General features: G+C 43.9%; 1 protein-coding gene across 1 annotated transcript in view; it reads right to left on the minus strand.

Annotated features, from left to right (window-relative positions):
- Positions 1-2,180: 2,180 nt before the first annotated feature.
- Positions 2,181-15,308, minus strand: part of KLHL6 (kelch like family member 6) — a 61,869-nt gene continuing 48,741 nt past the window's right edge. Inside the window, exons 4-7 of the mRNA XM_008070689.2 lie at positions 9,075-9,312; positions 4,908-5,110; positions 3,264-3,477; positions 2,181-2,991 (exon numbers count right to left, since the gene is read on the minus strand). Coding sequence (XP_008068880.1) covers positions 2,690-2,991; positions 3,264-3,477; positions 4,908-5,110; positions 9,075-9,312 — 957 coding nt within the window. The 3' untranslated portion in view covers positions 2,181-2,689. The remainder of the gene's footprint in view (positions 2,992-3,263; positions 3,478-4,907; positions 5,111-9,074; positions 9,313-15,308) is intronic.

Genomic DNA, 15,308 nt, shown 5'->3' on the forward strand with positions numbered 1-15,308 from the left:
CACTTGGGTTCTGCATTTAGAATCAGGTTCACATCACAAAGAGCCTACATTTTTACCTTTCCATCATAGGGTTGGCCTGCTAATGGGCTCAAAGTTTGCTGACTGCTCTTATCAAAGGACTGCCATCCACTCCGTGACACTCCCTTTTGGAGGGGAGGCTCTCTGTGTATGCCAATAATGTCGTCACTGAATTTCCTCTTTGGAAGTTCCTCCCTGAAATAGACTTTGGAATAAGGTTGACTTTTCCTGTGACTCACAAATGGTTCTCACAATAATCTCAAAGAGACAAACATGTAAGCAACGGCCACTAGTTGACCTAACTGCACAACTTCCTGAACCCCTTGAAAGGCAATCAAGACTTGGATACAGACTTATAACTTCATATGCATCTCGTTTTTAGCTAACTTGAAGGAAAGAAAAATGAGAATATTGATTGGTGGCCTATTTTCCCATATTGAGTGTCTCTAGTATGGAAATTTGTCATTCCTTGCTGTCCTTAAGGCTTGACAAATGAAAAAAATCCAGGAATGTTTGCTGACTTGAAGTAGATCAAATTGTTCTAGTATAGAGCTTTGTGAAGGTGATTAGTGCTTGTGAGTAAAGGATAGTGTGTTCTAAATGTCCACAGATATGCTGTATTGTCCTGACTAACTTTTCTTTTTCTTTTATATTTTATTTTAAAGATATGGGGTACAATTCAGGATTAGGTATACAAGTGGTTTGAGATCAAGTACCCTTATGGTTGTTGTGCCCCAACCTCCTTCCCGGCAGTATCCCACTATTGCCAATCCCTTTCTTATAATTATTATGGTAAAGGTTCAAGGTCCGCTTATGAGTGAGAATATACGGTATTATGTTCTTTGTTTTTGTGATAGATCACTGAGTATTATAGACTCTAAATCCATACAAGTTGTTGTGAAATCTATATGTTTGTCCTTCTTTATGGCTGTGTAATATGCCATCGTGTATATGTACCTCATTTTTTTTTTATCCAGTCCAGTTTCAATGGGCAGCATGGTTGGTTCCATATTTTGGCTATTATGAAAAAGATACCTGCACATGCATGCTTATTGCAGCACTATACTGACTAACTTTTCATAGCAGAGAGTTGAACTGTCATGACTGACTCTAAAGTACAGAGCCTTTCACATACCTAATACACATTTATATTTATCCTCAACAATCTAGGCATAAACAGAAATCTCGTTTATAATTTCCCATGTTTTAAAATCTGTTTTGAACATTAGCTTCTTCTAACCATGACTTTTTAATGAAAATTAAATTCACTATCAACTTTGGTACCTCTGACTTCCCAAACTGCTGAGAAGGCAAAAATATGATACATCAGACATGAAATAAAACTAACTCTATAAAGAGAATTGAAATCATATGATGAAAATAAATGACACTGGGTAATGCAGTTACTATGTAGCTTTCATTGTTGCTTTTTAAATACAGCATGTGAAATAGGATATCTTAACCTATTTCTCCAACTTGGGGATTAGAATGAATTTCCAGTGAGCTCATTTGAAAGTTCTATTCTTAGAGTAAAGGACAGACTCTGTTCTTTGATTCACAATTGAGCCATACCGATCCAAAAAATCAAGTAGGAGGGTTTTTTAAAAATCTAGAAAATGAAGGTTTCAGGAGGATGGGGTCTCTAGAACATGGATTCAAATCACTGTCTAAAAACTAGAAAGTATACCTGCCAAGAAGTCTCTCATTCCTGCAGTGGTCAGCAGTGTTCAGACGTTTACATCGTAAAAACAAAACCGTGGTCTGAGTCTCTAGAAACCTCTCATCTACATTGCATTACAACCACTGGACACACTAAGAGGCCAGGGCACCAGCCTGTGCTGAAGACACAATTCTGTCTGGCAGTGACCGTTCTAGTCTAAAATGGGCCATCTTGTGATCACAAAAAATAGAGGCTTTCCATGGGAGGAGGACAGAACACAAGTCTTTCATCCCTTTCAAAGCCAACAGGCCTTTTCAAACCCATTTCCCACACCTGTCAAGGGCAAGTCCCCAGGAGATGCTCCTGATGAGACCAAGAGGCTCCTTGGCTCTATAAGGAAAAGAAAAGAAAACAGGAACACCTTTATTTTCCTGCCTTGCCTAGTGAATCTCTTAGCAGCCTTGCTGGAACAAGTAATGAGCTGGGTTTTGTTTTTGTTTTTCCTGCTTGGAGTTAGGCGTCATGGTGGAAAGCGCATTGACTCTGCAGCTGAGAGACCTGGATTTTGGACCTCCCGGTTTAGTGGCTTAGCTTCTCACTCTCTGAGCGAGCTAGGGCAAGCCACTTTGCCTCTCTAAAACTCGATTTTTTTCTCACCTGTAAAACAAGAGTGATAACATCCCATCGCCAGGTCATTATGGGGGTGAAATGCCTTGATATACCAAAGTGCCTGGCATAGAGCCAGGCGGAGGGTAGGCGTGTCGATGTCAAATAGTTCTCCTCCGCCTTCCCTCTGGAGGTAGGTCACGCAAGCATTCCTGGCTGGTCTCAAGCGACCCAAAGCTGCGACTGCCAAGGTGCGTCCCCAAGGTGAGCCGCCAAGGGCCCCTGACGTGTGTGGCCTCAAACTCAGGCCGAGCCTGCTGTCCGAAGGGGGCCAGGCCGAGGGTGGGAGGTGCCGAGGGAGGGCCAGGGGCCACCCGGGTGTGTCCCCAGCCTCCCCTCCCGCAGTCAGACAGACACCGCGCCGGGCACGATCCTCCGGATGTGGGTGTAAGACTTCCTGATGGTGACGCTGCCGTGGTGGGACACCCCGCGGGGCAGGACGCACTCCTCCGTCAGCTTCTGGGCCTCGGGGTCCCAGCACAGCACCGTGGCGATGACCTCGTTCTTCTCGTCGCGGCCGCCGGTGATGTAGAGCCGGTTGTTGCAGGGCGCGATGCCGCAGCTGGCCCGCTCGTGGCTGAGCTGGGTCACCAGGCACCAGCCGTCTTCCAGGGGGCTGTAGGCATACAGCGCTCTCATGGCCCCACCTGGAGAGGAAGAGGTACGGGGTGAGGCCCCGCCGTTTTCTGGCTTCTTCCCCGCGAACCACCCAAATTCGACTTCTGGTTAGGTCAGGTCCGCCATCTTGCCAAGAGAAACAGATTGGTGGCCCTCCAGAAAGCCAGAGTGGATGCCCCCGAGGTGGGGGTGGGGGGGTGGGTAGCCACTTGCCAGTGCTGATGACACTTCGCAGCGCCCCCTAAATCCTGCAGCTCATCAGGGTCTAAGATACTCAAAGGGATAAGAAGCCATCACTCACCAACCACGTAGATGAGGTCCCGGAAACTCACTGCATTGATGCACTTGGCCTCCACCGGCATGGCCGACTTTAAACTCCACTTATTGGTTGAAGGGTCATAGCACTGGGTCTTGTCCGTGGCCAGTTTCCCATTGGGCCCTCCCCCAATCACATAGAGCTTCTTCTTGTGGCTGGTGGCTGCGAAGGAACTGACATGGACAAGGAGAGGCGCAGCCTGCGGAGGCACAAGCACAAGAAGAAGCTGTCAGTCATGCGGCCCAGACTGCCGGAGTGACTCCCGGGACCCAGGCCAGAGCCGTGGGACACGGATCTGGGCATCCTGTGCCTGAAGTCACAAGGCCCGTGGGCTTGACGTCCCTTAAGACACGGAATCAAAGCATGCAATTCCCACCATCCCTCCAGGCTCCAGGCAGACTGGGGCTGTGTGTTGGGGTGTGCCAGCCTCTCCCAGAGTCTGGCTCTCAGGAAAGGAGATGTATAGGCAAGAATATGTGTTTCCACAACGAGTGTTGGAGGAAAATGATTTTTCAAGCATGCATATTCATAATCATTCATTTGCTCATTTATTTTTTAAAAAATTTACTGAGTGCCTTCTATGTACCAGCATTGATTGCCTTTAGTACTTATATCTAAAAAGAAAAGCTGGTATAAGGGTTTAAGGTGACCACAAGGAAGCAGACACTCCCATTTTGGTGCAACATTGTAGACTTTTTAGATTAAGCCAGACTTGTGTTTCTACACTGTGAACCCCAGGACACCAAAGGGGATTTCCAAGAGCCTCCTGCCTGTTCACATAACCCTTTAAGGTCATAGAGCGACTCTGTGACGGGACTTGAGGATTTCCGAAGAACTTGGGCACATCCTCATAAATGTTAAAGGCCCTCTGTGTGACACATTTTAGGTTGCCAGGGCTTGGCTAGATGTTGTGGTGAACTGGCTACCCTTGCTTGTGCCTCCAGTGACCGTGTTTTACACTCCACAAGCTGGAACATGCCCTGACATGTGATCTGATAAGGAGAAAGAAATTTTGAAATTGAGAATAACCTGGAAATGCAAGAGCTGAGGTAGCTTTTATTTTCCTGGGTATGATATATATCTGAAGTTGCATTGCTAAGGTCTTGCAGGCAGGTATGTAAATGGTTCATCATTAATGGGAAAATAAATAAAGGCAGATTTCTAACATGAACAAATAACTCTGGGTTCACAGACAGTGTAGTAAAGGGAACCCTGTGTGTCCGGTGTGGAGGAAGACAGGACAGAGGGCATCTTAGGAGACAAGACTCTGGGCCAAGGCATGTGAACCAGGATCCACCATCTAAGAGCAGAGTGAGCCTCCCCTCCACATCTGGACTTCCGACTGGGATAGGACAGGTGCCCACACAGAGCTTCACCACTTGGAAGGACATTGTTTCTCTGACTTGATCAGCAATATTGAAGCTATGGCTCCTAGGAGGAGGGAAGCTCAGAGCCACCAAAAATAAGTGATCAGAAAGCCGGTTGCTACTGCAGGCATGTACCATTTTTCTCTTTGTGTCTTTCTTTGTGTCTTTCTTTCTTTGTCTTTCTTTCTTTCTTTCTTTCTTTTAAAAAAGAACAACTCTGAAGTCATAATACGGAGTTACTCATAGAGATCATCTCTAATACCTCTGACCAGCAGTTATGGAAGGGGTCGTAGGTCTCCACGTTGTTGATCCTCTGTAAGCCATCGAAGCCACCGATCACATAGACCCTGCCTCCCAGCACCACCATCTTATGCCTCCAGCGGCCTATGTTTAAATACTCAATCTGAATCCATTTGTTGATGGAGGAATTATACTTCCAAACATCATGCTGTGTTTCTTTGCCACCTACAAGAGATACAAAGCATGTAAGAAACCACCAGCTATATTAGAAATAGTGTGTCTCCCATAATTTCCCATGTGTCCAGAATTGCTGAGACCCCAAACCAACCTGACTCTAAGGGGAGACAAACGAAATCGTGCAGGCATGTGTGGTCTGTTGAGGGGAGACAAGGCAAACACAGGGGAACAGGAAGAGGCAGTGCAAGGCTAGGGTGCCAGACTATGGCATATGCCACCTGAAAGCACTCTGAGTTCAGAGAAGAGGTGACTGAGTGAGCACAGGAAGAAGGTCCAGAGAAGGCTTCAAGGAGGCAGGACCCAAATCAGCCTGGGTGGATGGGGGCCAGAAGGCACCTGGATTCAGTGTTTGTAGTCACCAGGAGTAGGAAATAAGGTGGCGGAGACAGTAGGACTTTGTCTAGCAGGCAAATTAGAAGGCAGCTTAAGTTCTACATTTGCTTATTTATTTAAACAAAAAAGCAAAGGTACAAACCTGGAAAAATGACCAAGAGATCTTACAACATTCTCTTGGTTAATACCTCTGATCTATATGAACATGTGAGGCTGGACCTATTTTAAATTGCCTTTTATTATAAAAGTATGAGATGTTTACAATAGATCATTTGAGAGTGAATAGTAAATATTTTTCTGAAGACAAACCTCTTAATAAACAAAAAGTACATAATTCAGCAGCTAGGGAGAGAGATGAAGACAAAGGAGCACTTTTCGGTGACTGTAATCAAATATTTGGACAGCTTTGTGTTCCCCTTTTCCCATCAGCATAGAGCACCATCAAACGATTTACTTTTCCATACTCATATATGTGCAGTAGCGGGGCAATGAACATTACCACTCATATTCTGTGGCAGCGTATTTCTCTAGGTGGGGACCAGAAATGGGATGTCTAGGTCAAAGGCAAGTGTACCCAGAACGTTTTTATAGGTACTGCCAAATATTTTTTATAGGTGCTAGTTGGTCTTCCTCATACCCCGTGCACAGAAGGTATTGGGAAAGGCTTTTTTGTTTTTGTTTCTGTTTTTGTTTTTTACGGTCTGGCAGAGACAAATGATGTCAGTTTGGTTTTCCCCAACTACAAGGGAGGCTAAGCTTCCTCTTCTGTGAATTTTTTGTTCGTATAGTTTGACCATTTTCTTTGGGTTGTGTACCTTATGGTGATCTCTATTTATTGAAAACACTGTAGATGTTGATTGCATTTAACTAGCAACAAAAAAAAAATACAAACTTTCAAAGAAATGTATGCAACCTTTATAAAATAGAGGAAAAAAATTTATAATTTTATTTCAGCCCATAAAAAGAGACCTGATTAACTAGGAAAGCATATTGTGTGCATAGATGAAAAGGCACATTATTGCAAAGATGTCAACCCTCCCAGGTTAATCTATATATTCATTGCCTTTAGAACTTATTTTTTAAAGAGAACTTGACAATTCTAAATTTCACCAGGAGGAGTAAGTTTGGAAATTTTTCTAAGGAACTTTGGAAAAAGAAGAATGAAGAAGGAAGGTTCCCCTATCTAATGTTAAAATATACTAAAATGCTATTATAATAAAAACAGTGTGGTACTAACTTAAGAATAGATAAATGGTCAAATAAAATGATTAAGAGTTCAAAACAGACTAAAATATATAGAGATCACTAAATAAATGTTATTAGAACAACTGGCTATTCATTTAGAGAAAAATTAAAATAAAATTCAAATGTAACTTCTGTAAAAGTAACTGGAGACAATATAGGAAACAGCAATAAAGAACTTGGGGGTGGGGAGAGGGTTTCTAAGCATGACATGAAATTCAGAATTATATAGGGAAAAAAACGACTATATACATGTAAATCAAAGTTAAAAGACAACCACAGTCTAGGAGAAAACATTTGCAACACAAATAGCAAAGGCTATTTAATAAGAGCTTGAAAAAATTAGTAAGAAAAAGACAATCGAAGACCGGGCTCGGTGGCTCAGTCTGAAATCCTAACACTTTGGGAGGCCGAGGCGAGTGGATTGCCTGAGCCTGCGGTTCGAGACCCACCTAGGCAACTTGGCGAGATCTCGTCTCTACAATAAGTCAAAAACTAGCCAGGTGTGGTAGCGCGCGCCTGTAGTTCCAGCTACCTGGAAGGCTGAGGTGGAAGGATCACCGAGCCCAGTAGGCTGAGGCTGCAGTGACTGGGAGCGGCCACTGCACTCCAGTCTGGGCGACAGAGTGAAACTCCAACTCAAAAAAAAAAAAAAGACAATAGAAAGAAAAACAGTCAAAATATATGAACAGAAAATGCTTTTTAAAAATATAATTTCTTAATAAATATACAAAAATATGCTCAACCTCACTAATGATCTAGAAGTACATATTTAAACATTCTAGTCTAGTCTGTTAAGAATTTAAATGACAGCCGGGTACAGTGGCTCTTGCCTGTACCCGGGGGTTTGAGAATAGCCTGGGCAACTTGGCGAGGCCTCATCTCTACAATAAATCAAAAAATTGACTAGGCCTGGTGGCACGCTCCTGTGGTTCCAGCTACTTGGAAGGCTGAGGCAGAAGTATCTCCTGAGCCCAGCAGGTTGAGGCTTCAGCAGCCGTGAGCGTGCCACTGCACTCCAGCCAGGGCAACAAAGTGAGACTCCCACTCAAAAAAAAAAAAAAGAATTTAGATGACATAAAAATTGTTAGCAAGGATATAGAAAATGGGCACTGTTGTTCATCACTGGTTAAATTGGTACAAACTTTCTGGAGGACAACTTAGTAATATATTCAAAAATTCTCAATTTATGTATATTATGATCATTTCTAGGAAACTTTTCAATAGTAGTACATGTACATATAAAGCATATGTGTATAAGAATGCCTATTTAAAAAAGAAAGCTGAAAAAGGTTATGTTTTATTTATTCAATAGACTGCATAACAATAGTGGTAGGACAGCTGACATAATGAAACTCTAACTATGAGCTTGGCATGATGCTGTACTTTGCATGCAGTATATCACTTAATACTGTATCCATTCTGCCAACATGTAATGTTATCCAGATGATACTGTTCATTGAAGTGCCAGCTTCTCTCGACTTAATTGTGTAGAATATGCATGCTTTTGTGCACCATTAAAAAACAAACAACAAATTTAAGGAGAAGGACAAGTTGTAGACCAATACATGTAGTGTATGTGGCAAAGACTGTGATTACCAAGCTGTTTTTCCCTCCTGGGCACACATAGCTAAATGACATTTCCCAGCCCAACTGCACCTGGAGGGGTTGAGGGGTGGGTATGGGAGGTCACATCATCAGAGTAATGGTGCTTCCTGGCTGAGGCTTCTAGGAGCAGGTGTGCCTTCTCAACTCGCTCAGTTTCTTTCTCTTCCTTAAATGAAGGCCATGAATGGAAAGTGGCCACATCACAAGGTGGCGGGAGCTAGGATCCCTGAATGCCTGAGAGGGGCAGAACCATCCCCTCCCTCCCATGCTCCCAAACTATTTTTTTTTCTGAGTTGGAGTCTCACTCTGTCACCCAGGCTGGAGTGCAGTGGCACACTCATGGCCACCCCAGTGTCGCCCTGCTGGGCTCTGGCAATCCTTCTGCCTCGACCTTCCACATAGCCGGAACTACAGGTGTACGCTACCATACCTAGCTAATTTTTAAGCTTATTGTTGAGATGAGGTCTCACCATGTTGCCCAGGCTGGTCTCGAACCCACAGGCTCAGGCAGTTCTCTCGCCTCAGGCTCCCAAAGTGCTAGGATTGCAGGCTTGAGTCACCGTGCCCGGCCAGTCTAGTGTTTATTAAATAACAATGTGCTCTCCAAGGTAAGATCACCTGAGCTCCTGATTCCATATCCTGACCCAATCAGAGTCCAGATCATTGCCCATTCACAGTCGTCTTTCCAAGACAGTTGTCTGTCTCCCCTTCCGGAGCATGTAACAGTGCTACCCGGGGCTTGCTTTGGCTTCCCATGGCTCCTGCTTACCTGAGATGTAGACCTCATTTTTCAATGTCACGCACGCGAACTCCACCCACTTCTTGTTCTCGATGTCCAGCTCATGCTCCGTTAGTGGGAGCTTAGCCACCTCTAGGCGACTGCGCCTCAGGGGGTCCAAGCAGGTGACCTCTGCCACAAACCTCTCATCCTTCGTGCAGCCACCAATGATCATGAACACCTCAGACTGGAACTCATGCATCCTGGGCTTGGTGCGCTCCGAAATGATCTGGAAATCAACAGGAGTATGTAAAGGAGGAAAACACAGTTCAACATTCAGGCTATGGAGGCAGACTGAGCAGAACCCAATTCCCCAATAGTTGTCACTGCCCAGCCATGTGACTTCACCTCCTGAGCCTCTGTTTCATCAGCTGTATAATGGGAATCTCAGTGGTATCTACTTCACAGGTTTGTTGTGAGGATTAAATGGGATAATATGTGTCGTGTGTTTGACCCAGTAATAGGTCATCAACAAATGTTTCCTATTGTTGCTACTTCCAAAAGTCAGGATCTATTTACCATCAGATACACTGCCTGCCTTTCCCCTCCTGCCTGGTGTGAAACCTTAAATCCCTCAATTTCATGTTGGGCTACTGTCCATTCCCCCTTGGTTTCAGTTTCTTGGGGATATCTCAGACGTTCGCCATCAACCTTCTAGAAGAGAAGTCCTAGACAGTGACCACATAAGAGCATTTGGAGACTCAGAAAAAAGAGAACCAGAAGGAATCAGGGTATGGCCAGGGACATTAGGGGACTGGTCCCAACATCAAGTATATGATACCTTAGAGCCTTCAACCGGTGAAGAAATCCACCCCATGGGTATTTGAGCCCAGCAAAAGTTTGGAAGTCAAATCTACCAGGGTTCCATCACCTACGACCATGTGACCTTGGAGAAGCGATACAACCTCTGTAAAACAGTTGTAATTAGTTCTGTGCTGTCAGGTCAGTGGGCATTCATGAGGTCATAAAGTAAAGGGATGAGCAGAGCACCCAGCACATACACAGCCCTCGACAGATCTGCAGAATTGACATGTCTGCAGAAGCAGCAGTAGATATCATATGGATATTCCTAAGAAAGGAAGAGCTGCCTTCCTCCCGGTTTCATTGATCCCTGGGCTCAATGGGGAAGGTTCTATAAGCACGCTGATGGGAGACAGAGAGGCCACATCCATTTCCCAGACAACCAAAGCATTCACTTTTTCCTACCAGGTTGGGCTGATCTAAAATAGACTATGGAACTTTGATTTTGCCCACACTGAGCCCTCAAGTGAAGAATCCAAACAGTGGCCACAAATATTCAGACCAGCCGGCACCCAACCTCTACTGCCCCATAAGAGTGTTTATTTGTTTTTCCATGTCAAAGAGTCCAATACAGTAAATCTTGCATCCTCAATTCTTGAGGCTAAACCACGGCCAAAAAGTTAGTAGCAGGGCTGTCCATTGTGGGTTAGGGGAAAGGAGTGAGGATGGGTATGGCCGGACAAAGCCTAGTCAATGGGCTGAGGCTGAGGTGTTGACAGCAGATGGGCAACTGGTGTAAGGATGGAAAGGGTGGTCTAGGGAACTTGGAGGCATGGTGAGAGCACCACGCTCACAGGACAGCATCTGAGCAATAAGTTGGCACCAAAGGCAAACTTGACCACTCTGCAACTTTCTCTCCAGCTATCAAGCCTCCCTTCCCCATAGCCGAGGCACGGCCTCCAGCACCAATCTAGCCCTCTTTCAGAGGAGATTTAGGTGTCGTAGGGCAACACTTGGAAAACAGCACTAGTCTTCCAGAATTAGTCCTTACTGACCCTTACTTCAGCTCTGAGAACCAGGCTTCAGCCTCCACTCAGAAGCCCCCACCTCATTTGCAATGCCTACTCTCCTGCCTCAATAGCCTGCTGAGTAATAGGTAAAAGGAGGATTGGGTTGGGTAAGGTGTCTCATGCCTATAGTCCTAACACTTTGGGAGGCCGAGCCAAGAGAATTGCTTGAGCCCAGGAGTTTGAGATCAGCCTAGGCAACAAAGCGAGACCTCGTAGCTACCAAAAAAAAAAAAAAAAAATCAAAATATTAACCAGGCATACTGGCACATTCCTGTAGTCCCAGCTACTTGGGAGGCTGAGGCAGAAGGATCACCTGAGCCCAGAAGGCGAGGATGTGTGAGCCATAATCATGCCACTGCACCCCAGCCTGGACAACAGAGTGAGATCCCAACTCAAAAACAAAACAAAACAACAAAAACAACATAAGAGGACTGGACTAGACATGATCTTACCTCCTGACTCCTGGTTGACATCTTGTTCTTTGGTCCTGTTCTTGATTTCCCATGCCACCTCCCGAGGGCATTATGAGTTATTTGCCATGACATTTTGTCTCTTTCTCCAGAAAGCCATTCCTGACTTTGCACAGGTTCCCAAAGCCCCGAATTCCCCCATCACAGCATTTTCACACTCCACTGTAATTTACTGTAAAGTCCCTGACAGCAGAAACAGCCATTCACTCCAAGGGATCCTCAGCACCAAGAATAGCATCTGGAGCTTGTGGGCTTCTGCAAACATTGGTTAGATGAGTGAATGAATAAAAAAGTGAATGGCCAAGCCAGGTAATCCAGGACCCTGACATTTTTTTTCTCCAGTCTAAATCACTGAACCAGCCTCCACAATGGCCCCAGCGATCCCTGCTTCCTGGTATTTACACCTTCTGTGGTTCCCTCCACATCATTCCAGAATTGTTCTCTATGTCCAATAGATGACAGCAGAAGTGATGATATATCTCTTCTGAAAGTAGGCTATAAAAGGCATCATATCTCCCATCTTGATTGCTCTCTCAGTCTTTCTTTGATTATTTGCTCAGCTGCTATGGAGATGCCCACATGGCAAGAAACTGGGGCCTCCAGTCAATGGCCAGGAAGGAAATGACGCCTGCCAACAGCCTAGGTGGGTGAGTTTGGAAGAGGATTCTTCAGCCCCATTTGAACGTGGAGATTCTGCAGCCCCGGACAACAACTTGCTACAACCTCACAAGAGACCCTCAGCAAGAACTATCCAGCTAAACCTTTCCTAGATTCCTGACACTCAGTACCTGTGAGATAATAAATAGTTGTCATTTTAGTTTGGGGATAACTTGTTACATGGCAATTGATAACTAACACAATTATCTAACTGATAGGATTGGCTGGGTATTGAGACCTGCCTTGTAACTTGGCACTACAGAACTGCTGATTGGTGGCACCATTCCCAAATTGTAAGTTCAACTACCTTTGGCAAACTGTTAACCCCAAAGTCGTAACAAATGCCAATTTGAAGCCCAACATGTGCAAATTTATTACAGACATACAAACGTGTTTGCCAACTAATTGCACACAACAATCAGGCCTAATCATTTTATTTTCATATAGTTAAAATCAGAGCAGGCTGGGCTCAGTGGCTCAGCCTGTAATCCCGCGCCTTTGGGAGGCTGAGGTGAGTGGATTGCCTGAGTCCGCGGGTTCATGACCCGCCTGGGCAACTTGGTGAGACCTCATCTCTACAATAAATTTAAAAAAAAAAATTAGCCAGGCGTGGTAGCGCACGCCTATAGTTCCGGCTACTTGGAAGGCTGAGGCGGAAGGATCGCCGGAGCCCAGCAGGTCTAGGCTGCCGTGGCTGGGAGCGGCCACTGCACTCCAGTCTGGGCGACGGAGTGAGACTCCAACTCAAAAAAAAAAAAAAAAAATCAGAGCAGAGGGATGTACCCTACTGACAGCATGTTGTCCATAGAGCCTACACTAAGGGACAGAAGTTATCATATTGCTTCAACAAAGCTGTTCTCAGGGCTGGGGTCTCTGCCTTCACTCTCCCCATATCACGTGTCAGAGCAACTTTTGATATAAACCAAGTTGGTCCCTAGAAGCTTAGGAGGTAATAAAATGAAGGGGCAACTTTCCTCTGCCCCCAGAGACCTCTTACAATGAAGGTTCCAGCTACCACTCCTAAATTAAATGAAGACTGACATTTGCTTTTAGGGTTCTAAAAATCCCCACTGTCATCACTGGTTTAGAGGATGGACAAGGCTAAAAGGGAGAGATGATGATAGGACAAGAGGGTAAAAGTTTGGGAAATGAAGGCTAAGGGGAGAAGTGTGTTCACAGAGTAGTCTCCAAGTTCATGCTACTAAACCCAAGATCATTCCAGCAGGGAGCAGACTGGACTTTCAGGGAATCAACTGGCAATGAGACCCCAACTTGGAGATCATGGCGGCTGTTTGATTCAGTTGGCCAGACAATAAAATGGGAATGAGAAAGTGCCTTGAGCAGGATTTGGAAAAATGAGGCCACAAAAACCTGGGACACAGAGAAAAGAGATATTTTAGCTCCACAGAAAGAAAATGCTTGATTATGAGTAACAGAACAACCACAAGGAACTGAGTGAGAATAATGACACCTTCCATTTGTGTTGCACTTTCCACCTAGTAGACACTATACTGAGCACATTCTACTCATTGTCTTATTTAATTATCAAAAGAGTCCTATCAGTTTACAGGTATTATTATCCTCATGTTACAAATCAGGACTGAGCCTTAGAGTAGCTAAGCAATTTGCTCAAGCTTACACTGACAATAAACTGTTGAAACAAGACTAAAACCCAGATCTGCCTGACTTCAAACTCAGGTTCCCACTACCAGAGAATTTTTCAGATACCAGGTTTTTCTCTCCTCCTAAATCCAAAGTTTATAATGCCCCTCCCCACCAGCCCCTTGCAAATATAAAAGGCAGTGAAGCTATCTTATTGCAGCAGTTGTGCAGAAGACAGGTAGAGAACTTTTATATCAGAGGAAACCCTTTATTGCCTGCATTTCAGGGACTTAGACATATAAAGCAGAAAAACAAACAGCAAAAATATTGAAAGTATAGTTGATCAAGACTCTGTAGTTTAAATGCTGAATTGAGAGCAGCTGCAGAGACTGAGACCTGTCTGCAGTTGTATGCAGGCTCTGGTATCCAGTGCTGAGCTGTCTGCCAGGAACCCACATATCCAGCATGGGACAGGACCCATGTGGTTACCTGGGCTTTCCTCATCAATTTACTCATAACCCTTCATTTTGCTAATGCCCTTTCTTCTCTGACAGATCAAAAGTTTAGTAAGACAGAGACTGTTTTTGTAGTACATAGTGACATACCTGGCATCAAGTTGATATTCAGGATTTATTTCCAAAAAATGAAAGCATAGTATATTCAAATATACAGGATACTGTTAAAGTAGTTCTTTGGGAGAAGTTTATAACACTAAAGCCAATATTAGAAACTACTTTAAGAAACTGGAGAAAGAAGAACATATTAAGCCCAAAGTAAACAGAAGAAAGAAAATCATCAAGGGCAGAGTGAAAATAAATGAAATAGAAACATAAAACAATAAAAAAAACAAAGAGTATCAAATCCAACCAGAAGCTAGTTATTTGAGAAAATAAATAAAATTGATAAGCTTCTAGCCAGACTGATGGGGGGGGAAAAGGACACAAATTACTGATATCTGGAATGAGAGATGTGACATCACTACAGATTCTACAGGTATTAAAGGATGATAAGGGAATACTGTGAACAACTTTTATGTCAATAAACTTAGCAACTTTTAGGAAATGAAAAAATTATTTTAAAAAACACAAACTATTAAAGTTCATTCTAGAAGAAATAGATAACATGAATAGTCCTATGTCTGTTAAGGAAACACAAGTTGTAGTTAAAAATCTCTTCACAAAGAAAACACCAGGCTCTGGTAAATTCTACCCCCCAAAATGTAAGGATATATTTGCACAGTGAAAGAATGAGCAGTAGATCTAAGGACAAGAAAAATAACTAGAAAAGAACATACATAAAAAGGAAGAGCCTCCAGAGGACGCTTAGACAGACAATTCCTGAGCCACTTTTAGCTAATGTTTCTACCAATGGCCTAATGAAGAAGGCTTGATAGCTAATCTCAGAACCATTGCATAGTGGTGTGGGGGGGGGGGCTCATGTGTACAAACTGTTCACAAACCATCCCTGTATCATTACTTCTTCTCCACTAAACTTGTTCTTACCTTTATAAAGTTCTGAATAATAATGTATTGAGGAATTGTTAAGGAGAACCAGGTGGATCTAAATGATATGTTTATGCATCATCCTGGTACCCATTTAGTCACTCAACAAACACCAATAACTCACTCACTATATATTAGGGACTCTCTCCTAAGATCTGGAGATTAGAAGTCCAACAAAACTTA

This window comes from Carlito syrichta, unplaced genomic scaffold, assembly GCF_000164805.1.
Source record: "Carlito syrichta isolate Samal-C Ts95f unplaced genomic scaffold, Tarsius_syrichta-2.0.1 Scaffold313936, whole genome shotgun sequence".
Taxonomy (NCBI): domain Eukaryota; kingdom Metazoa; phylum Chordata; class Mammalia; order Primates; family Tarsiidae; genus Carlito; species Carlito syrichta.